This window comes from Sus scrofa, chromosome 13 (genome assembly GCF_054392235.1).
Source record: "Sus scrofa isolate SSC_HxYL_T2T_F1_AM1 chromosome 13, Sscrofa_HxYL_maternal_Yorkshire_Landrace_v2.0, whole genome shotgun sequence".
NCBI classification, from domain to species: Eukaryota; Metazoa; Chordata; class Mammalia; order Artiodactyla; family Suidae; genus Sus; species Sus scrofa.
This window is the reverse complement of record NC_139395.1, coordinates 51,395,360-51,419,270: the sequence shown is the minus strand read 5'-3', so window position 1 is coordinate 51,419,270 and position 23,911 is coordinate 51,395,360. Positions and strand designations below refer to the sequence as shown.

The 23,911-nt window shown below is 42.8% G+C and overlaps 1 protein-coding gene and 1 long non-coding RNA gene across 27 annotated transcripts in view; both read right to left on the bottom strand.

Moving 5' to 3' along the window:
• CACNA2D3 (calcium voltage-gated channel auxiliary subunit alpha2delta 3) overlaps window positions 1-23,911 on the bottom strand; it is a 924,345-nt gene that overhangs the window by 560,069 nt on the left and 340,365 nt on the right. For all 26 annotated transcript variants that reach the window (XR_014823278.1, XR_014823270.1, XR_014823269.1 and 23 more), the window contains exon 6: window positions 5,630-5,761. Coding sequence is in view for 3 of the 26 variants with exons in the window: in XM_084988628.1 (XP_084844754.1) it covers window positions 5,630-5,761 (132 nt within the window). In the remaining 23 variants the exon portion in view is untranslated. The remainder of the gene's footprint in view (window positions 1-5,629; window positions 5,762-23,911) is intronic.
• On the bottom strand, window positions 18,143-22,822 carry LOC146397347 (uncharacterized). Its single transcript, XR_014823341.1, has 2 exons — window positions 22,564-22,822; window positions 18,143-22,500 (listed from the first exon to the last, which is right to left on the bottom strand). It is a non-coding gene; the product is annotated as an uncharacterized LOC146397347 (long non-coding RNA).

The window sequence follows — 23,911 nt, the reverse complement described above, 5'->3', positions numbered from 1 at the left end:
GTATTAGTGTACAAAAGGTAGCTTTAGGCATTCCCGCTGTGGCACAGTGGGTTAAGAATCTGACTGCAGCATCTCAGGTTGCTGCGGAGTTGCAGGTTTGAGCCCCAGGCTGGCGCAGTGGGTTAGGGATCCTGCATGGCTGCAGCATAGGTCGCAGCTGCAGCTTGGATTCAATCCCCTGCCTGTGAACTTCCACATGCTGCAGGTGCAGCCTTAAAAAACAAAAACAAAATTTTAATCCCTAACATGAAGGAGGCATCTTTTTTTGTTTAAAGGCATCTTTTCTGACCTGAGAGCAGAATGATGGAATGTTAGCTCTCTGGAGCTGATGTAACAAAGTTCTACAAATTGTACCTTAAAAGAACACTATCCTCTCACAGATCTGGTGTATAGAAATTCAACATCGAGGTTTTGGCAAGGCCATGCCCTCTCTAAAGTCTCTAGGGAAGAATCCCTGCTTGCCTCTTCTTAACTACTGGTGGGCCCCAGCAATGCCTGGTGTTCCTTGACTTGCAGCTGCATCATTCCAATTTCCCCCTCTGTCTTCATGAGGCTGTCTTTTCTCTCTATTTGTGTGTCCTCTCCCCTTATAAAGATACCAGTTACACTGGATTTAATCCTAATCCAGCAGGATCTCATCCCAATTTCATTAAGTCTGCTACGATCCCAATTCCAAATGAGGTCACATTCTAATGCTCTAAGCAGACATGAATTTGGAGGGACACTATTTGACTCACTACATATGGACAAGACTTGTAAAACAAAAGTGAGGGGCAGCCACGGGGTGCAGAAGGTTATCCCAAGGAGAGAGAACTATGTCTGCCAAGATTTGAGAAGAGTATGTCAAGTTCAAGATGCTGAAGGAAGGCTGATATGGCCAAGCCGAAAGTATGTCTATTCCCAAGGAAAGAAGCCTTGGTGGCAGCAGGAACCAGGAGGCTCAGGCCTTTTCTGATCAGTGCAATAGGTACACACCGAGTGGGGATCAAGACAGTACCTTGGCACAGTTCTAGGTACAGCTTCCCTGGACTAACAATGAAGGTTACTCCTTGACTCAAAGTCAGAGATGGATTGGCCCTAAAGGGTCGTCTTACCTATACCTGACATTTGGGCTAGTATCTTCATTTCACAGGATGGATGCCAAGGCTCTCAAAGTTCAACAGATTTTCCCGAGATTTCTATTTAGGACTAGGACTTGACCTCCTAAATTCCATGCCACCATTCTCTTCCTTCCATAGACATTTCCATGAGGAGATTCCACGAGAAGTTACTGGATGTAAGTCTAAGTTAAGGAATAAGAGTAAACCTGGTTTCTATGCTTTGAGAGGAACATGGGAGGGCCCTTATTCTGCTTAAGGACATCTTGAATCTCTGCAGCTGGGACAGTAGAGGCAAGTATTTACCAAACTACTCTGACCATTGAGCCCTTCTTTTCCCACAAATCTCACAACAAAATGTTTTAGGAGACAAGCTTTAGGAAACCCTGTCCCAGAGAGTACTACCTCTCTTAGGATATATCAAGATTTTAGTATGTAATTTTTTGTGCACATAGATATAGCGAAAATGTTCAAGTAACTTCAAATCCCAGAGGAACGACAGTGGGTTCATCTTAAATCTTTGAGATTCAGGGAATTGTCACTTAACCAGGAAGCAACCTCAGGAGCCATATAATTTCTGGAAGTGCCAATACACCTTATGGGATCCCATGCAGGCTGGCTGTAGCACGACTCTCAAGGTGAAAGGAATGGCGCCATGCAGCAGCAGGTTTCACTGCCCTTCGGCCTTTTCTCTGCAGCACTCTGGGCTTCATGACTAGTGTCAGTGATGCCTAGCCTACCTCCTCAGCTTTCACAGGGCAGGGTGCCTAGACCATTCAGCACAGCCATAGGTGAAACTGAAAATAATGTCCAAATCTGTACTGCAGGGAGTTCCCATCATGGCTCAGCAGTAATGAACCCAACTAGTATATCCATGAGTTCATGGGTTCCATCCCTGGACCGTTCAGTGGGTTAAGGATCCAGCATTGCTGTGAGCTGTGGTGTAAGTTACAGACACAACTCGGATCCCATATTGCTGTGGCTGCAGTGCAGGCCGGCAGCTATAGCTCCAAATCAACTCCTACCCTGGGAACATCCACATGCCATGGGTGTGGCCCTAAAAAGACAAAAAAAAAAAAATCTGCACTGCAGATTCAAATGTTCAGATCTGATTAAATGTAAAATATTGTGCACTATTCAAATATCCTCTTGTTTCTCTCCCAAAGGCATTATAAAATAATACTAGAAGGAAATTAACATCATCTAAGACAACATACGTCTTCATAGTCAGTCTCCTTAGCACATGAAAATGGAGACTAGTGCCAAGAGAGCAGAACCTAACTCAGCATCATCTGAAGGTCAAGCCACACACTGACAGTATAATTCCATGGGGAATTCCTTTTGCAATACAGACAAGGAAAGGTAAGACCAGTACCTTAGAAACTGGGTATCAGACCACAAAAATCTTTTCCTATAGAGGTAAACTATTCGAAAGTGGTAGCTACTAGCCACATGTGGCTGTTTAATATTAGAGTTTAATTAGTTAAAGTTTTTAAAATTCAAGTTTTACTTCTGAATCTCATAGGCACATCTCAAGTATTCAATAGCTGTATGTGGCCAGTGGGGATCACATTAGACACTGAAGATATAGAACATTTACATCATCACAGAAGGTTTTTTCAGACATAAGAGTGTTGTCACACACCCACAGGACATAAGCTGAACCTGTGGAGGACAAAGAAAATCTATGCATGGAAATCGACAGCTTCACCACAGGTACACTAATATGTTCCTGCTTATTAAAATTCTCTTTCCAGGAGCTCTTTCCTCTCAACAGTTGGGAGTACTGAGACTAAACAGTGCTCCTTCTCGGTGATTACCTAGCACCTTCTATCTCTCCTATCTATGAAACATATCATAACCAAGATGATCTGCTCACCACTCTCTCTCCCTGTGGTGGTCACTGTCCCTGCCTTTCGGGATGCACTACAGGCAAGGTCACAGTAATCCTGACCAACCCCCATGGTTTCAGATGCCTGGCAATACCCACTGTCCAGTCTCTCTGGATGTGGGCACATGACTGAGGTGACTTTCATCCAAGGTATTGGGACTGATGCTCTCGCTTCGTCTGGAACCGTAACTGAAAAATAATCCTGTGAACCTACAGCCATGTCCCCCCATCCAAGGAGATCACCTGCCAGAGAAAAATTGTCAGAATAGAGGAAGGAAGAGATAAGAGATGGAAGGAAAGATTCAAAACTCAAATGATGACACTGGCTACTGGAATCCAGCTGAGTCTCAAAACAGTATACTCCCGAGATTTCAAGTTACATGAGTCAATAAATGTGTTTTGTGCTGGAACTGGTTGGAATTGGGTTTCTGTCACTTGCAACCAAAATCCCAGATGAATGCATTTCCCCATGAGGACAGAGACCTTTTCTGTGTAGCGCACCATTTTATCCTCAGGGCCTCATGCAGTGCTTGAAACAAAGCAAGAATTTAGGACACACTTATGAAAGAAAGGAAGAACATCCCTTTGCTCAAGGACATGTACACCTGGCACTGATTCATACTACTATACCACTCTAAACATGGAAAGAAATATTCTAAAAAGAAAAAAAAAATCCTAGCAAAATAAACCCAGGGACTCCCTCTTTTAACAATCGTTTTATGTCCAGGAGATAAGAGGTTTACTCTGTTCAGAACCAAGGACAGAGTGAACACGTGACATTTATCAGGGTAGTGAAACCCCTTCAGAGGATCATGACCCATGTCTTTATTCACATAGGACACAAGCAGAAATTTTACAAAGTCAAAATTCTGCCATAAATGTCATAAAACAACTGTAAGCATTTGAGTCAACTTTCTAATTCTGACTGATAAAAATCTTGTACATAAATTAATTTTCCTATTAGATAAATCCTTTATGAGGATTTTCTTTTGTTATGGACTGAATGTGTCCTCACAACATTCCTACATTGAAGAACCCCTATGCTCTGATATTAAGAAGGAGTGTCTTTGGGTTTAGGTGAGGTCATGAGAGTGGAGCCCCCATGATGCAATTAGTGCCCTTCTAGGAAGAGTGAGAAACACCACATCTTCCTTCCTCTCCCATGTGAAGACAAAGGGAGAGGGACGTCATCTTCAAGCCAGAAAGAGGAGTCTCACCAAGTGCCAAATCTGCCAGCACCTTAATCTTGGTCTTCTCAGACTCTTTGAGAAATGAATGTCTGTTGTTTAAACTACCTAGTTGGTGGTGTTTTGTTATGGCAGCCCAAGATGACTAACACATCTCTATTATCAAATTTCAAATCTGAAACTTTCAAATTTAGTTTGAAGACGTCCTGCTGGTAGAGACAAAAGAGGATCTGTGCTTTCTTCTTATTCACTACAGCTTCATCCAAACGCCACATAGTAAGATGTCCTTGTAGCTTCCCTGATGGGTCAGCCCCCCTCCATGCTAAACATCTGCATTAAATTCACTCTCAGAGTGTATCAAAGCAGATTGCAATTTAGTGACACTGGAACTTTAATAGACCACTGTTTATTATAATGCTGCCTTTAATAGGATGCTTATTGTTTAAATTTCTGTGAGCTCCAGGAGGAACCATGCATGCCCTGCTAAACACAGCTCCTGGGAAATATAGAATAATCTGGCAAAGCAGGCACTAGGCAGGCAAATCTCAGGGGACAGATGCTGTGTGCAGGGCAAACAGCTCCTGAAGGCAGAGGCTGGCAGTCTCTGTGCCTCAGAGTGGGAAGACATCAGGTGCCTAGTTTTACTTAATGAAAACATAAAAGACTCCACTTAATTGCTCCAAGATTATGCAGGGTGGTTTTTTTCCTTCTTTTAGGTTGAGCTTGTTAATTTCTACAGCTGTGATGTTGGCACAATTGCAGCCTCGAGTCCTGTTTTCACAACTTGTAAGCAAAATTAAAACTTCCTTTTTTAATTAAAATTCAAGCCAAGCCAGAATTAAATTCCTACTGTAAAGCAGAGACCTGGGAAAGCCCTAGAAGGAACACCTGTTCCAAAGTCCTGATGGACAAACATTGAAAAACACATCATTTGAGGGTGCTCCTGGTGGCCCTGACATGAGGACTGCCTTTCAACCTCTTCCTCCAAGAGCAGGAAGCTCTGGAATGGGGAAGCCTAAGTTCTTACACCTTTCAGTCAGAATTTAACCAGCAGACTATGGCTTGCTCCTTTCCCTGGTAATAATAACAATAATAATAATAATAATGGTGATAAGAGGAGGAGGAGTAGTAGTGATAGTAATAAAAGCAATCTCTCGTCCACAAAGATTAAATATGGTGCATTTCACACCTCAAGTCCTCCCTTTTGGGGTGGCTCTATGAATTATTCTATTAAGAAAGATGATGAAACCACGTGCAGGTCCAAATACCTTATGTGTGTGTGCAAATGTCACAGTGCCATTCTTGTCCTGCACCCTGACAATAGATTAAATAGATTTGAACTTCATCTTTCATTGTCTCCTAAGAGAAGGGGAAAAAAATTAATCCTGAACCCTAAAGGATAATATCACAGGATCAGAAGCTTGCATCATAATTCTCAATGCAGAGATACTCACCTGGATACTGCCTGAAAAAGCCCTTTGCACTTCCAAAGTACTGCCATATGAGACTCGGGTCACGATCAAAATTATCTACAAAAACTTTGTTTAAGGATTCGGACCAATAAACCCCATTGACGATTGCTGGGTCTGAAAAAAAAGAGGGAGAGAGAAAGAAGAGGAATGTTACAAACCAAAGTAAAGAGAACCCCAGATGGCATCCCACATAGCTGGTAGATAGTAGCGTGGGACCCATCCTGCAGGAAGTTGTGAAGAAGGTTATAGCACCTAAAATGTTTAGCTCCTGGCAATTCCATACACCAGGGCCTCTTCATCCTGCTTGAGTCCTCCAAGCCACCCAGGAGCCTCTACTGATGGCTACTTACTTCAAATGAACATCCCTTTTTAAGTAAATTTCATAGACCAAAGCCCTTGAGAAATCAGAGAGACCTTCTTAGCATTCTGCTCCACTTTTCACCTCCTCAGTCAGTCAGAAGTCAGTATTAAAAATAGGAAAATTGTCTTTTCTGTCACTGCAATCACCTCAGCCAACACAGCCTCATTCCAATTCTCTCCACCCGACTTAAAAGTTGACTTTAAAAAAAAATTAAGTAAATTGGAAATATGTAACTAAACCTCTCTACTTCTTTTATTCAGCAGATTGTGAGCTCCATAAGGGCAGGGATCATCTTGATCTGGTCTCCTCCTGGACCCCCTTTGACCACCACATGGCAAAAACCCCCGAAATGGATGGATGGATAAAGAGATGGAAAGATGGATGCAGAGATGGACTAAAGAAGAGGCAAAGCTGGTTCTCCAGTTCTCAACTGTCTACACTTCTGCCCCTTGATCCCATGAGAAAATCCCTTTTCCTCACCCTGGGCAGCCTGAAAATAACCCCTTGCATTTTATCTATAGGTGAGAATTAAGGGCAAACACAAAGGTAGAAAATAAGCAAGAATTTCTTGCATAGTGGTCAAAGGAAGGTGGATCACTGATGATGCTCTGTAACTGCCCACTTTTTTTTTTTTTTTCTTTAACTGTGGAAGATCCTGTTTCAAAATGATGCAACATTAAGCAAAATTTTGTTCTTAGGGAGGAGAAAGTTGTCCAATCCCAGCATGATGAGGGTAAGAATAACAAAAGGATGAGCACGTAATAATTAAAAAGAGGAAGGGAATCCTCTGTTGAGTCCTTCCCGTGAGACAGGCACCATGGTCATCTTCACTCCTGTCACCCCTACCGCAGCACTCCAAAGCAGGTCCACTGTTGTCCACCACGCTACACAAGTGGAAAGGGAACACCAGGAGGTCAAGTTCTTTCCTAAAACACCCAACTAGCAAATGGCAAAGCCTCTGATCTGTGGTTTCCTTATTTGTAAAGTGGGAATAGTAATACTCATATGTTTTGGCTACTGGAAGGCCAAATACACTGAAAGAAAGGGACTAATGGCCATAGGCATTTGCAAAGTCATCAATGGAGCTAGTTCATCCCCCGGAGTCCAGCACCCTCACCAGAATTCTCTGTGGGCCTCTAAGTCACAGCCGTCTCACTGTGGCATCTTCAATCCAGATTCCTCTATACTATGCAGGGAGAGGATGGGGACAGATTCCATTGGTCCAGTCTTTAAGCTGCACAGTAAGCCAAAGAGCAAAGTAACTCTAGAAATGTTTATGTAAACTAGGTACACTGCAAAAAACCCTCACTGTTCGCACTGGCGCTCACCACTCCTCCCTCTGCTGGATGGCTGCCCTTTGCCAGATGGTTGCCTCCAAAATGTAGAGGGATGAGACAGCTCATGAGATGACACAGTGGGCAAACATGGTGCCTTGTCTTACTATCTCATCTCCAGCCTGTCTCATTCTTTCAGACCACTTTCCCAGATGCAACAGTCCATTTGGATTCCAACTCTCATTTCATGGGTAAATGCTCTAACTATAATAAACCACATGATAGGCTGGGAGAGTAAAAAATGGTCAAGTTAACTTTTTCCTACAAAGTAATTCTCAGTAAAACTTTATTCTCACAATCCTGGAAAATGGAGACCTTTATTGTTCCTGTCCAAGCTTGACAGTAATTACTGTGACTCACCCCTTGCTATGAAAGCCACTTAAATGAATCCACAAAGGTGCAAATGCAATAATGACAGTGAAAGATTCATGGTTATTGCCTCCTCTATCAATGACCTCAATTATAAAAACCTTTCACAATTAGAAGCAAAAACTCTATTTCACTAACTCCTTGTCTCGACATGTTAAGGAGTCCACCAGTTTCCAGGTAGACGATTCTTTATTCTTGACCACGCTTTTCTGGGGTAGTAAGAGGCTATCCATGTTTCCAGGTGGCCCCAGTAACTAAGAATGCTCCCTCCCTCTGGGAGCTCTGGGCATATCCAAAAATGTAAAAAAGAACTGCAGTGACTGAGGATCACTTCACCCACTTACAGCCACTTGTGAAAGGGACAGCATCCTCCTTCGTAGCAAGCTTACCTTTTTTCCTTGTTTGTGTTTTGTTTCAAAATTTGTTTAAAAGCCCCCTTTGTTTCAGTTAGGGTTCTTCAGGAGTCTTGGATTAATCTGAGTTTTGGCTTTTACTTTCATCCCTAATCTAAAGGGTTTCATGGACTGTATTAGCTTCCTGTAGCTGCTCTAAGAAATTACCACAAACTGGGAGTGCTTAAAACAACAGATTTATTTCAGAGGCCAGGAGTCCAAAATCAAGGTGTGTGCAGGATTGGTTCTTTCTGGAAGCTCTGAAGGAGAATCTGTTCCATGCCCCTCTCCTAGCTTCTGGTGGTTGCCAACAACCCTTGATTTCTCCTCCTCATAAAGACATCACTCCAATTCCTATCTGATCTTCCCTTGGCCTCTGTGTGTCTCTGTGTCAAATCTCCCTCTCTTTTTATTTTACAGAAATCTGTCACTGGATTTGGGGTCCACTCTAAATTCAAGATGATTCCATCTCAAAATCTCTTAGTTACATCTGCAAAGACTCCATTTTCAAATAAGGCCACATTTGCAGGATGCACTGGAGGTTAGACTCAGACATATCCTTTGAAGGCCACTATTCAAGCCACTGCATGTACTCATACTCCCTTAGTTATCCTACACAATACAGCCACATCCCATGGTTTCTAATGTACTGCTTTTAAAATCTGAGTTCAATAGGTGCAGGCCTTTTTCCTAGAGAAGGATGTTTAAAGGCCTTCTCGTTTTTCTTTACTGGAACAATTCAGATCTTCATGTCTGCATTATAATTTTATGAGCTTACGAATCTTCCTGACTTCTTTCAATGGGTCCTACCTGTAAGACACCAAACTGCACTGAAATCATTTCCCTTAATGTCTGGTGTATGTGTCAACGCCCGGCCTTCTCAGATCAATAAACTGAACTCCACATAATACAGTCATTTTCCCCAGTGTTCCTTTCCATTCTGCATCAACTTATGATTCATACTGGTCAAGAGTAAGTCTGGGAATAGCAAGTCTGCCTCCTGTTTCCTCTACCTTCTGAGAGATTAAATTACCTTCAATGCCAGTCAAAAATGTATCAGATGTTCCGCTTTTAGTAAAACAGACTAGTAGCAGATGTTTAGAGAGTATATGAGTCCCACACCACCTTTCTGATCAATTTGCAATTTGTATCTGAAAAGCACTCACACATCCCTGCTCTATCTTTATAATGTATCATATAATCCACCCCAAATCACATTTGTAGTCTCCTTTTTTTATTTCCACCCAAATCACTGCTCTCACCTGTACTTTCCTCTCAAGCTTGCAATTTGCTACATGGGGGTCACGTGACGACTAACATTCTCTCTGCACACTCCCCCTTACAGACATTTGCACACATTTCCTTTTAGTTCTATTTCTTTGAATGAGCAGCCATTGCATTTCAGTTCCATCCTCCTGTGTCCCACCTGAGATGATCAGCCTCAAGCAAATTAAAGTGTGTAGGGCACTTATCATAGCAAATGGCACATACAAAATGCTCCATAAATATGGGTCATTATTTACTCTGTGTCTTAGCGAATAAATAAATAAAGTTCTAAGAAGACTCCCAACTTTCATCCGTGTTCTCTGCAGTGTGTCTCTGGGCGGCGCCCTGACAGTGTAGTCACCAGCCTGGAACTCAGGCTCTGGAGCTGAAACCCAGGTTTGAGACATTACTCGGCCTTTATTAGCTAATGCCCTTGGATTTGTGGCTTAACTTCCCTGAGTCCCAGTGGCTCCATCTGTGAAAAGCAAATGAGAACCGTCCTCCTTCAGAAGCTGGTGACACAAGGCACATAGCTGCCCAGCGGCAGGAGGGCTCCAGAACTGCCAGCAAGTACATCGCCAGTCAAAGCTCTGTGATGAGCCCCCATTTCCCACCCAGGGAAGTCTAGCTGTCCTAGGAGCACCCAGGTGAGGCTCTACCTACGTCTCTTCCTCCCTTCCTCCAATTATCACTCTCAGTGATGTTCATTCATTTGTTTGTTCAACGAATATTTATTTATTTATTTATTTATTTTTTGTCTTTTGTCTTTTTGTTGTTGTTGTTGTTGTTGCTATTTCTTGGGCCGCTCCCGCGGCATATGGAGGTTCCCAGGCTAGGGGTCCAATCGGAGCTGTAGCCACCGGCCTACACCAGAGCCACAGCAACGCGGGATCCGAGCCGCGTCTGCAACCTACACCACAGCTCACGGCAACGCCGGATCGTTAACCCACTGAGCAAGGGCAGGGACCGAACCCGCAACCTCATGGTTCTTAGTCGGATTCGTTAACCACTGCGCCACGACGGGAACTCCTCAACGAATATTTATTGAGCACCTAGTGTCTCAGGCATTCAGCAGTGAACCAGACAGACCAGAAAGCCGACATTTCAGTCAGAAGAGGAGAGAAAGGAGAATTCCAGATAGAAATGGGTGTGATGAAGAAAATTATAAGGGATGGTAGGCTTGAGAATTACCCTGGGTGGTTAGTCAGGGGAAGGGGAGTTATACTAGATAGCCAAAGATAACCTCTAAGAGGAGAGACCTGCATGAGCTCAAAACCTCTATCTAGCCAGCAAAAGCTTTCGAGGCAAAGAGAAGACCTAGTTCAAAAGTTCAGAGCTGAGAAGAAACTCGTGTCTTGGAGGAACAACAAAGCCATGAGTGTTACCGGAGCCTTGTGAGCAAACGGTGGAGTTACAGGATGGGGCTGGAGAGGCGGGCAGGCCACAGTGAGGATTTTAGCAGACTGCAAACGTTTCCTTCCAAGTATTCGTTTTCCAACAGACATATTCTGTGCTCCACCAGTGCCAAGGCCCATCATGCTTTTATTCATGGTTCCCAAATCAAATTTCCTTTCTTCTGAAATCTATAGCCAGCAAAACCTACTTCCTTTTTCCAGGACACACCCTTCAAGCAATCAAGAGCTTTATGGATGCCTTAGTATTTGAGCCTCCTCCCCAGACTTCAAAGTTACCTGATACTACCTCCATCTTTCCCCTCAATATCATTTATTCTCCAGCGAATTAGCAGCACTGTATTAATTAACTTGCCATTTTCTACCATAAAATATGGGTCCACTTCTAGACACTATGAGCCTACGTGAACAATTATAAGCTAACAAAGAATTACAAACTACTGTTACTCAAAAACCATTGTTTGAAGGGAAGGGACTGAATTCACATACAACGGGGTTGCTGGGGTATGGTCCTTATAAAGAAGGTATTTATTTCCTGCCCTGAACAAGCTGGAGGGAGGATCTCAGGCTTTCCTCAAGGTCTTTGAAAGGGTGTATCTCCTGGGTATAAAATTACACCGGCACAGGGTTTGGTGGGGGGAGACGACTCCACAGTTTCCCTCAGCCCTGCATTTTGGACAGAATTCAAGAGAGTGGCTGCAGAGGTTTCATGTCTCCCTTTTCAGCAAGCAAGTGGCATCTCTCGTGTTCATTCTAAATAGATCAGATTAAATAATGAATACTTTTGATGCTAATTATCAAGCAAGCACTTAGCATGTATCTGGTAACTAGCCCTTGATGTATGATGAATTATAAAATAGATTTATTAGCCAAATATTTACCCTTCCTCTAAACTTAGTGATATGTGAGATATTAAATGCAGCTTGCTTTTCACAAATCTGTAGGCATTTTCTGGCAGTCCTAGAATGAGAGGGATGAGGAAGACTCATGGCCCAGTGCTGAATCACTCTGGATGGAGTTGGGAAGTAAATTAAGTGGCAAACACACGTCCAGATTGGCAAATCCTAGAGGGTGCTCTAGACTCTCAGCTCATTGCTTCAATAAGCTAGATTTCAGGGCTAATTCTCCAGTGAGATTTCACATCGATGACTTGTTTGTTGGGGTCTCTTTTACCTTAAATATATCAATCTTAAACAGTCCTCCTCCCTTAACATATGGAAAACCTTGTGGAGAAACTTGCATTTCTTTCTCCTTGTCACTCTCATCCCTCTGGAAAACATTATTCTCAGGTCCTTGTCATCGACATTAAGAAGGAGAAAATTACGCTAGAAAACAAAATAATGATAATGACAGCAACAGAGATTACTGTTTCTGGCACCTTTACAATGTGCCACACACTATGCAGGACAGTTCCAAACTACCCTTTCAAGGCCCATTTCACAGAGAAGCAAACTGCTCCACAGAGCACTGAGGTCTACTACCGCAGCCCATCACTTGCCCAAGGCAGAGACCAGCTAACTTCCATCTTGGATCCAAACTGTGAGATGGAAGAAGATTGGAACAGAGGCCTTGAACTCTATTTACTGCCTACCAGACCGTAAATAAGGAGTGGAAGAAAAAGGCAGCAAAGGAGGTGCAGTCTAGACAACCAGTAACACGTGGCTCCGAGCAGGCTGCTGCTCCCAGCTGTGAAGAAATGAATGAAGTGCCTGGTCCCTGGACAAGGGGGCTGGGATCAGGCTTTCTTAAGGCCCTGACCAAGCCTCTTTGTATCTCAATGCTCAGGGCATGTGTATGACTTGCTGGAAGGGCACATGGTGGAAAGGATAATGTAGTGCCGAGTACCATCTAGAGCACGTCTGCATGGGTCTCCTGACACCTCCCCCTCAGGGTCTCTGCTGCAGAGCCACCAGTGAGGCTCTTTCACCACTATTGGCATTTGGATTTGAGGGCTGCTTGCAGAGACAACATTTACAAGGCATACCATCTTGGATAAGACCTTCCAGAACGAAAATAAGCATATCTCAAGGGACTTCTGATCCTGAAATGGCATTTGATAAATTGTAGTTAAGCTGGTGTCACTAATTTAAAACATCTCATTTGGTATGCAAGCTTGTCCCAGTAAGCCTCCCTTGAGGTCTCCAGCAAAGAGCTGAAGAACCAGAGCCTAGTTCCTCCCTGAAGTTTTGCTCTGGTTGGAAAGAGGGTAGAACTCACCCTGGACAGGTTCAGAGATGGGATGAGCACCGTCACCCCTTTCCTCCCAATAAGTACTAGAAAACACCGGCCTTAGAAGACCCTCACAGCAGCTCCCTGGAACTCGGCATCCTGAGGGCAAATCTGTGCTGGCTACCACAGTCAGATCACTCAGAAGCTCTAGTAGTTCCTGCCAACCCATCACTCAGAGATTACAGCCCCCTGCCCAGTGCTCTAAGATGCTCTGCTCTGGCCCAAGATGGCTTTCCAAATCCACTTGCCCTCCAGCGCCCAACATACATCCACATCTGTGCCCTGGCCAATCTCACTGAGGCTTTTCTTTTCTTGTTTCATTTATAGTAGCTGCTCCTACTACCACTGGACAACCCATGTAAAGGGTGTAAATCATGTCATATTTTCTAATTTTCCCCAAAGCATTTGGCCCCTGTACTGGATATAGCACACATTTATCTATTCTTCATTCATTCATTCAGAAAACATCTGCTGAATAGCTACTGGGTACCAAGCACTGTGTGAGGATATGGGGATAAAGAAATAAGCAAAAGCAGGCAAAGCCTTTAACTCATTGGAGCAAATAGTCCAATGGGAGAAGCAGAAAATCCAATAATTGTCTAATTATGAGCAAAATCACAGTTGTGATGAGTTAGCACAAGGGGAAAAACACAATGTTGGGGAACATATTCTTTGACAAGGTTTTCATAAACATTGATCAAAGCTGGAAGTTAAGAGTTCCCGTCGTGGCGCAGTGGCGCAGTGGTTTAACGAATCTGACTAGGAACCATGAGGTTGCGGGTTCCATCCCTGGCCTTGCTCAGTGGGTTAAGGATCTGGCGTTGCCGGGAGCTGTGGTGTAGGTTGCAGATGCGGCTCGGATCCCGTGTTGTTGTGGCTGTGGCGTAGGGCGGAAGCTGTAGCTCCTATTGGACCCCTAGTCTGGAACCTCCATGTGCCCCCAGAATGGCCCTAGAAAAGGCAAAAAAAAAAAAAAAAAAAAAAAAGCCGGAGTTTAAGGAGTGAATAGGCATTAAAAGGGGGAGGGAGCAGAGTGGTCCTGGCATCACCAACTCTAAGTTTAAATACCTGAAATTCAGAAGACAAAAAGGAGGCGGGGTAGGGAAAACTAGCAGGACCTTGAAGACCCTGGTCTATAGTCTGCTGCCAATCTCAGGAGTGACAGGGGCCCTTGGAAGGTTTGAAGAGAGGCTGGGTACATACCTTTACCATCTGGACAGCACCCGGGCAAGGGCAGGGCGGGGGTGGGTAGTGGAGGGAATATTCAGAGGCTCCTACTGTCCTTCAAGGGGAACAGGACGGTGCCTGCACTAGGGTCGCAGAGTGAGAGAAGCCAGGGCTGTCGAGAGGACAAGCTCACCAAACAGGTTCTACACTTTGAAGGCGGGTGTTTACACCAGAGGTAGAAGCTCTTTTCATTAGCCAGGTAGGAAGTCTTTAGCAGGAGAAAGCCTAGGAGACAGTGATACAGAATACTGCACCACTGGGGAGTTAGTCTAAGGGGTGCTGGCCTCCTGCTTAGAAGGCACACAAATGGGAAAATCTACTGATGGCAACAGGGAAGTCTGTCCTCCAACAGCTGGATTGTCACAGATTTGCTAACTCTGATTTCTCTGTGACAACTGTCCTCAGAATGTATATCCCTGCCAGCTGATCTTGTAGTGTGTCTCTAATTGATAGAAGTTTGTTTGCTTTTTGCTTTTTTGTCTTTTGTCTTTTTAGGGCCACATCTGTGGCATATGGAGGTTCCCAGGCTAGGGGTCCAATCAGAGCTGCAGCCACCGGCCTACACCACAGCCACAGCAACGTTGGATCCAAGCTGAGTCTGCAACCTAAACCACAGCTCAAGGAAATGCCGGATCCTTAACCCACTGAGTGAGGCCAGGGATCAAACCCGCATCTTCATGGATACTAGTTGGGTTCGTTAACCACTGAGCCATGGCAGGAACTCCTCTACTTGATAGAAGTTACTCATAAGGAGCATAAAAGACTGAAAACCACAAGGGAAAAAAAAATCCTGACCACACAATTGAGTGTTGGAAACCTTTAGCGAGACTCTCTGGGTGCTGCTGTGGGTTCACACAGTGCCATAGCATGCTACATTCTCCATCATGCTCACGGCTCCTGGGAAGGCACATGCTACTTCTGAAGGCTGAGGGGATGGAGGTCCCATGAGGGGAAGGCCACATAGTCTGTGAGGAGCTAGGATGTCCTTTCACCTAAAGGGTCCCTTAGTGGAGGAGGTGCAGGGGATGTGGGTAGAGGGTGGGATAAGGCTCAGAGCCACTTAACCCTGAGCCTCTGTCCCAAATACAACCCCTTCAAAGTAAAGCCAAATAAACTTATGCATTCAGTCAACAAATTCTTTAAAATACCTAGGGTATTTGAAGGGCTGTCTTATATTCCAAGGCAGGAGGAGGAGTATGTGTTTTGGGGGCTGGGGAGACAACACAAAGAAACACTTCTGGAGAAAACTGATATTATGACAAGTCACACATAGTAAAAGACAACTCCCAGCTAGAGAACAGAATATATAGCTGTCATCATTTGGTAGGAACCCATTCCTGATATTCACTCAGAAAGTATCCTCTCATTCCAACCTTTCAGAAGAGAGAAAGAAATTTAAACATGCCTCCCTTCCATCCCGTGGCTCCCAGTAAAATATGATTTTGTGAGCCTGCCATCTGCACTGATGCTATCAGCTTTTTATTGATATTTAATATAAACACAGCCCTGAGGCTAGCAGGTACCCTGACAGGGTCTGAAATATAATTGCCAGGGAACTGTACAAATGTGTGTAGCAATTAAGGAGCTGTCAGGGTTATTGCTGGTGTGAAGACATAGAGCTGCAGGCTGGACAAAGGAAAGCGCTGAGTTGAAGGTTGAGGGAACAGAGAGCTACAAGCCAACGGAGTAGCAGATTCACACATCATGGGGCAGTGGGCTCAGAAACCACAGGCAGCAAGATAAGTGGATTGGGGACATTCAAAAAAGGAAATGGAGCCAAGTCTAACTTTGCTGTTTGTTTTCAACCCAAAGGTGTGGAGCTGACTCTCTTGCCACTGCTGTGGGATTTATATGGAGAGACTCTAGGCAGCCTTGAGTCTGGCTTTGAAGAAAGGCCCAGGTTGGGGGCACATGAGAGTACAGGCATGGAAAGGAATTTACATTTTGCATGACTTTTCAGAGTTGTCACAGGGGTACCAGCCTAAAAAACCGGCTCAGGGGTGAGGGAGATAGGGCAGATATGGCTAAAAGGTGAGTTCTGAGTGAGGAAGAAGGAAAAATGAGCGGGCTGGCGGGAGGATTTGATCTGAGCCTCGAGGAAGACCACAGAAGCCTCTGAGCTGCAATCTACTGCACTTCTGTCCACATCTACGCTGTCATCAATTTAACAGGCAACTCAGTGCTGGTGAGGACAGGTATGGCCATAGCGATGGTGCTGCAGACATACTCTCCTCCCTGTATCAGGATCTCATTATCCTTTGAGCTTCTGGGAACCTTGGTCTTTGCAACCAGGCCAGGAGGAGCATCTAATGCATGGCCATGTCTAGTAACAGGATCTTTTACGCCTTAATTTACTTTTAAATTCTGGTCTGGTGGAAAGGAGAGGAGCACCCATTTCCAAATGCAATGATGCTGCCAAAGATCTGAGCTATAAATAACCAATGAAGTAGCAGAATAAAGAAATTTTAATCTCTTTATTAAAGCATGAATGGAAAAAGTCTTATGCCTTGCGCGCGCACGCGCGCACACACACACACACACACACACACACACAGCCTACAAGCCATCGTAGGTAAGTGCTTTCAGGTAGAACACAAAGAAAGTTTTAAAGACTTTAGTTACTGTGTATCTCATTACGTTAGAGAATTTTTTTTGTCTTTTTTGGCTATACCTGCAACACATGGAAGTTCCCTGGCCAGGGATATAACTCACACTGCCACAGAAACAATGCTGGATTCTCAACCTGTTGCGCCACAGTGGGAACTTCATGTTAGAGAAATTTTAAGCAACACATTGAATATATGGATATGCAAATTATTGCTCAGAATGGGGCTAAATTTATTTAGGAAAAATAAAGAGTTAGTTTAAAGACAAGCATTTAGTAATCATAAAGGCACTGGGCAAAAACAGAGGAAGACATGAGTGTGGCCCATAAATGACTGAAGCTGGGGAAATGGGTTCCAGTGGCTCAAATCCATTATGCTTGTTACCTCCTCCCAGTTTCCTGCCTAGGTAACTCACACCATAACCTCAACAGCATCTTAACCACTGTGGGGGATGGTAGGTGACATGTGAATGCATCCCTTGTATAAAGAAAATTGTGGGCTTTTCTTAAATAAAATATGAATATATCTTCTATGTTTTCTGAAACTGACAAACTCCTATAGGCAATCAGGCCCATGAAAATGTAGTTGTAGTCACATAACCAAGGGCATTTCTAGCTTGACACCCCTTGCCACCCCTGAAACACGTAACAGGAGTCAGAAGTAGGCCTGAGAAAGGGCAGAAAGAAGCAGACAATGTTCTCTGCAAATAAACTGCAGGGAAGATCCGCCCCCTCACAGAGCTCCATGGAGGAAGCCAATTTCATGCCAAGGTAGTTTTGATGTATGTGACACCAGGGGACTGGCTGCACATACGTAGGACATTATAGGAATCTGATTTTTTTGCTCAATTTCATGTGAAGATCCATAGGTCATAAGCCCCCCACGACCAACATACCTTGACTATACCACTAGAAGTTCAAACTACTCCCAAAGAACATTACATACACTAGGAATAATACAATTTCCAATAATGTTGGCTAAGAACCGTTAACAAGGATGTTCCAGTCGTCTTTGCACCAGACCTCATTCATCCCACAAAGGCTTATATCAACTATTTATTGGATTGTTGAACAATAGCTGTTTGGCCCAATTAATTGAGACCAAATGATTGAGTTTATGGAGTTTCAGTAGCTAATGCACACTAACTCCTTAGTGGCAGGGACTGGCGCTTGATGGTCCCTTTCCTCTTATCACATAAACTCTTGAAAAATCAAAAGTGTAGGTTTAATTTTATTCCATGACTTTAACAAAGAAGACCCTATAACTTATTATCCAAACTGGCTCACTTTTGAGAGGTGATTCTTTTCTTTTCTTTTCTTTTTTTTTCTTTTTTTTTTTTTTTTTGTCTTTCTGTCTTTTCTAGGGCCACACCTACAGCATATGGGGGTTCCCAGGCTAGGGGTCAAATCGGAGCTGTAGCCACCGGCCTACACCACAGCTACAGCAATGCTGGATCCAAGCCGCATCTGCAACCCGCACCACGGCTCACGGCAATGCCGGATCCTTAACCCACTGAGCAAGGCCACGGATCGAACCCACAACCTCACGGTTCCTGGTCGGATTTATTAACCACTGAGCCACAACGGGAACTCCAAGAGGTGATCTTTTTATTAATACATAGAGATGACTAGTGTAAACAGGTCCATCCGTGGCAACTCACCCCACTCTACAGTGGTACTGGATGACAGTGTGTGCATGTGTGTATCTGTGTGTGTTATCATATAATCATGATGTGCAGTTGACTGGTTAACCAATAAGAATTACAGCAAGGAATCATATTTATAATAATTTATCAAATACTTTCTTTTAACACTTAGCCAATCATTGTATGTAAGTGTGTGTCCTTCATAGTACCAGGGGAAGCTGACTAGCTATGGATGTTTAACTTGCTCAAAGTGTTTTATTGATGGAAGAAGAAATGGAAGACATTAATTAGTCCACTAAATTGATTAACTGGAGGCTACTTAAGACTGCTTCCACTGGGATTATGTCAGTGCACCCTCTACTTCTTCAAGTTGGGAATCTTTCCAATTTAAGGAACCAAACAGCCTAATTAACATACCTTAAAAAAAAATACTAGCCCATAGGACTAAAAAGATTAGGGATAGAAATGGCTTAAAGGCTAGGTTAATCTAGAGATTGCCAATAGTTTCGCTATCTTTCTGTTCTGCATCTGCCTGAGCTGGCTCCATCCTCAGACCCTTCCTCTCATACATCCTGGCCTTCATCCTAAAGCCTTTGCCCCAGCGTCTCCAGCCTCTCCCCTTATGTGGCCACAAAACTGCTGCAGCACTTACAGCCATAAACCTTTTCCCCATCCTGCTCATGGGCAGAATGACATCTTCAAGTATTCTTACCCTTATGGACTTTGTTGTATACCCATCCCTGAACTAATCAACACAGGAGGGGGATGAGGCATCCTGATCAATTGGCTTAAACCTGCTTAGCCTTCGGTCTGAAGCAGCCATGAAGGATAGGTTTCTGAAAGAAATTCAGGGTGGCACTGGAGGGAAGAGGAAAGAGAGGATGCCAAACCAGAAACATCTCCTCCAAGTTTCCAATATGGTCACAAACACCCAGGGAGTCATCTCAGAGGCCGTAAAATCCATGAGACTCAGGATTTCACCAAGCACTAATTCAGTTAAAGAATTCAAATCTGGCAGGATCATTTGTTAAGTGAAGCACTTCCACACCACAGCAATGTATAAGAAGTTTGTTAAGTGTTCTATAAGTGTGTGACAGATAGAAGAAACTTTATCAAAGAAAGTTTAATACAAAAGATGGATCTCTTGGGATGCAGAGCAAAAAAATCAAAGAAGAGAGAAGGAAGTGCTTCATGGGAAATAATGCTCCAAGTTCAGAAGATTACATGCTACAAATAACAATGAAAAAGAAAATAATGTTATTGCTACTAAAATAAAACCAACCAAGCCATACATATTTAACAGGAACTTCACCAAGAGAGGAAGAAGCCAGATGGTACAAAAATAATGTATGACAAGGACAGGCTTTAAGAAATGGAAGTTGATCTCCAAAACTTTTAAGGACAGAGCTACTTACAGTTTTTGGCTGAAATTATTTTAATAATGGCAAGCTTTTAAGTCAGGGCTTGACAAATACTTTCTTAAAAATTTTAGTAGCCCAAAATTCAGTATCTTATTTGTGGAAATAGTTATTCAGAAAGATCTTCTAGCAATAAAGATGCTAAAAGTTTTATATAGTGATAGTGGGTTATTTAATCAGTTTGATTAAATAGTTTTAAACATATTTTAAACTGCCAGAAATACAGAGGAAATCAAAACTCCAGTAACATTTTGGAGTCCTAACACATTTGATGACTAATTTTATTACAGCAGTTAACTAGAGATAAGACATGTAATCTATGCAGCTACTATCAAATTCAGCTGTCTTATTTAATCTGCCGTGATTTCACCCTTTGGCCTGTTTGATTATTTTTAAATAGTTTGGTACTATTTTGTATGTGAATTAAAGAGCATATAAAGTTAATTGTTGCTGTTTCAATAGCAGTTACATGATTCTAGAATACAACAAAGTGTTTGTAAGAACTGAGAGCTACATTACTCATGGAATGATGTCCCAAAGCAAGGACCATCTATGATTCCAGATCAACGCTGACAAGGTCAAAATAAAGAAGGCTAGCTTGTGAGGTCAGGACATGGGTGAACTTAACAATAACAAGAGAAGAAGTTAAGAGAGGATAATAAAGTTTGTTTCAGAACAACAGTTCATCATCAAAGACAGAATTATTTAAGAGAAAACATGTTACTTAAAACAAACATTTAATCTAATTTAAAGTTGTTCAACATTTTTTCTCTAAAATATATTATGTATTTACTATGTATATATGGAGATCTTATCTCTTACAATTGAATTAGGAATAAGACAGAGCTAATTAGCATATGAGATCAGTACAAATTCATACCAGAGGGTCAATCTGATCCTTATGAATGGCACAGTCTATATAAGAAGAGAGGGAAAAGGAAGAAGGACAAGAAAAAAATCATCCCTTTTGTCTTGAAAGTAGTGGACTGCAGTGCACTGAGGGGTACAAAAAAATTAATAACTTACTGAGTTCTTAACTTTCTCCAGACATTGTCTTTAAGGCAAGGTGGTGGGGGTGGGGAGAGTTTCAAATGCTTAAAATCTCTGCAAAACTATTAGCAAAAACAATATGGAAATACATAACAGATGCACAAAGGCGTCTTGGGATGAATATATTAAGGACCCACAACTGCAAATTCTAAAATCTACTTAATTGTGCCAAAGAGAAACATACGAAAGACCTTTTGATAAACAAAATGCAGACAATGTTTCAAAAAAAATCTTGAGGTGTTGAGCCAAGGACTATTCCTCAGTTGGATATTTCAGACTCTAACTAGACCACCAAAATAGGCTCAGCTGTCACGCTGGCCACCTTTGAGAACAGTAATACAACCCAAGTCTCGGTCCTATGTGGTGAGAGAATAGAATAATAAAATGAATTCTGCAAGAAGATTCCACTTGGGGCTTTTTATCTTAGACCAAACATAGCGTTCTTTTCTAGGGGGAGAGAGTGGAAATAGTTTTATTCTTTCCCTTAAAAAATAACTTATCATTTAATTAACAAAAATATTCTTAGAGTTCCAACTGTGGCTCAGCAGAAACAAATCTGACTAGTACCCATGAAAACATAGGTTCGATCCCTGGCCTTGCTCAGAGGGTTAAGGATCCAGCGTTGCCTTGAGCTGTGGTGTAGGTCACAGATGCAGCGTGGATCCCGCGTTGCTGTGTTGCTGTGACTGGCGTAGGCCAGCGGCTACAGCTCTGATTCAACCCCTGGCCTGGGAATTTCCACACGCCATGGGTGCGGACCTAAAAAGACATATATACATATGTATGTGTGTGTATATATATATGTTCTCAATATTTTAAAAAATCAAATGATCAGAAAGAAAATGAAAATCACCCTAATGCTATTGATAACCACTGTTAACATCCTGATGTAAAGTCAATCTACTCCCTTCTCCATATATTTTGCTTACATAAAATGGAAATGAGCTGAATGCACTTTTTTATCACCTAAACCCTGCCTTTTTGTTCTATTTATCAATTCCCCCTTATCTGTACATCACCCTCATCTGTAATAGCAGTAGAGCATTCCATTTCAAGTGGGGAGAAGTACCAAGTCTGTACTCATGGGTGACATTTTTTGTACCCTAAGCAATTAGAGGGATTTGCTTTAAAACAAATGAATGTAGCAAATGTAAGGCGAAAAGGGTTGGAGAACAGAGAGGTACAATGCCTGTGTTTTCACTACAGAAATGTACACATAAGCCAGCTCCTCATTCTTAACATGTCCAAAATGATTCCCCTCTCATGCCTTTTTCTCTCATCTTTGTCCTATAAATAAACAGTATCATTGTTTCAATTTTTCATTACGAAAAACTGTGACTTTAAAACACTGGCAAAAACTGTATTTTAAAAATTCCCATGTACCCTTCACCAGCTTCCCCAAATGTTAGCCCCTTACTTAACCACAGTCCAATAATCAAAATCACTACTCATACACCCGATCTGCGGATCTTATTTAAATTTCATCCACAGCCCCAGATCCAATCTAGGAGCACACGTTACCATAGATGTCCTGTCACTTTAGTCTCCTCTAATTCAGGAAAGTTCCCCAATCCTTCTCTGTCTTTCCTGACCTGGATGCCTTCCACCTCCCCCTGCAGTCCTGTACGAACCTATCTAATCGGACACAGAAGAGCCCTGGCTAGTGTGTTGTTTCTAAGGCTGCCGTAACAAACTCCTTTCACTGGGTGGCTTAACCCAACCAATATCTATTCCCTCACACTTGTGGGGGCCAGAAGACAGAAATTATGGAAACTCTGGGAGAAACTGCCCATGCCTTTCAACTACTTTCTGGCAGTTGTTGGCAACTGCTAGTATTCCTCGGCTTGTCCAGAGCATCATCGGTCCAATCTCTCCCTGATATTTACATGACCTATGCTTTGTGTGCCTTCCTCTCTTCTTAAGGATAACTGTGATTGGATTTAGGGCCCACCCTAAAATTCAGTATGATCTTATCTCTAGAGCCTTAGCTGATTACATCTGGAAAGACCCGAATAAGGTCACAGTCTGAGCTTTCCAGTGGACATGAATTTTTGAGGGGAACATAATTCAACCTACTACAGTGTTCTTCAATTCAGTTGTTTTAAAATGTATATATTTGGACAATGACTGGGTTAGGAATACTGTCAGATAATTTTTCACATTACCTTTTTATGAGATAACATGAGTATATAAAAATGATCATTTAATATCTCTTTTTTTTTCTTTTTATGACTGCACCTGCAGCACACAAAAGTTCGTGGACTAGGGGTTGAATCGGAGCTGCAGCTGTGGTCTATGCCACAGTCATGGTAAGCATCTACAACCTATGCTGCAGTTTGCAGCACTACCAGATCCTTACCCCACTGAGCAAGGCCAGGGATCGAACCCACATCCTCACTGATACTACACTGGGTCCTTAACCCACTGAGCCACAATGGAAACTCCAGATCATTTAGTCTCTTAAAATAGCATCAAACAAACTCAAAAATCCCTTGGTATCTTTGGGGAAATAATGGGAAATTATATTTAGTTTTATATTTGGTATTTCAATTATAGATACAACTCTGCAGCCTCTTCACAGTTCACTATTGTTTGTTACTCTAGGTGAAAATGTACCCGTAATCAATCTGTTGACTCCACGAGAAATGCAAACACTTCTGTCCACAAAGGCATCAGGAGCTTGAAGCTGCTTCTGAACTGAGTGCTCTTGTAAGAGGTCATTGTTTCCAAGAACTGCCAAGATTCTAGCTCTGCCTCAAAGGCCAAATGAAAAGGACAACTGGGACAATCACCATGTTCAATAGCCGGGCCGCCACTTGATTAGAGACGGAGATGAGATTCGCTTGGCAGGATTTATGCTCTGCAGAAATTCACCAGGGGAGAGAGAGAAGCTTGTCCTTACAAGATGACTGCAAATTGAATAGGTGGTAATTTCCTGCTACCCGTAGAGTTTCC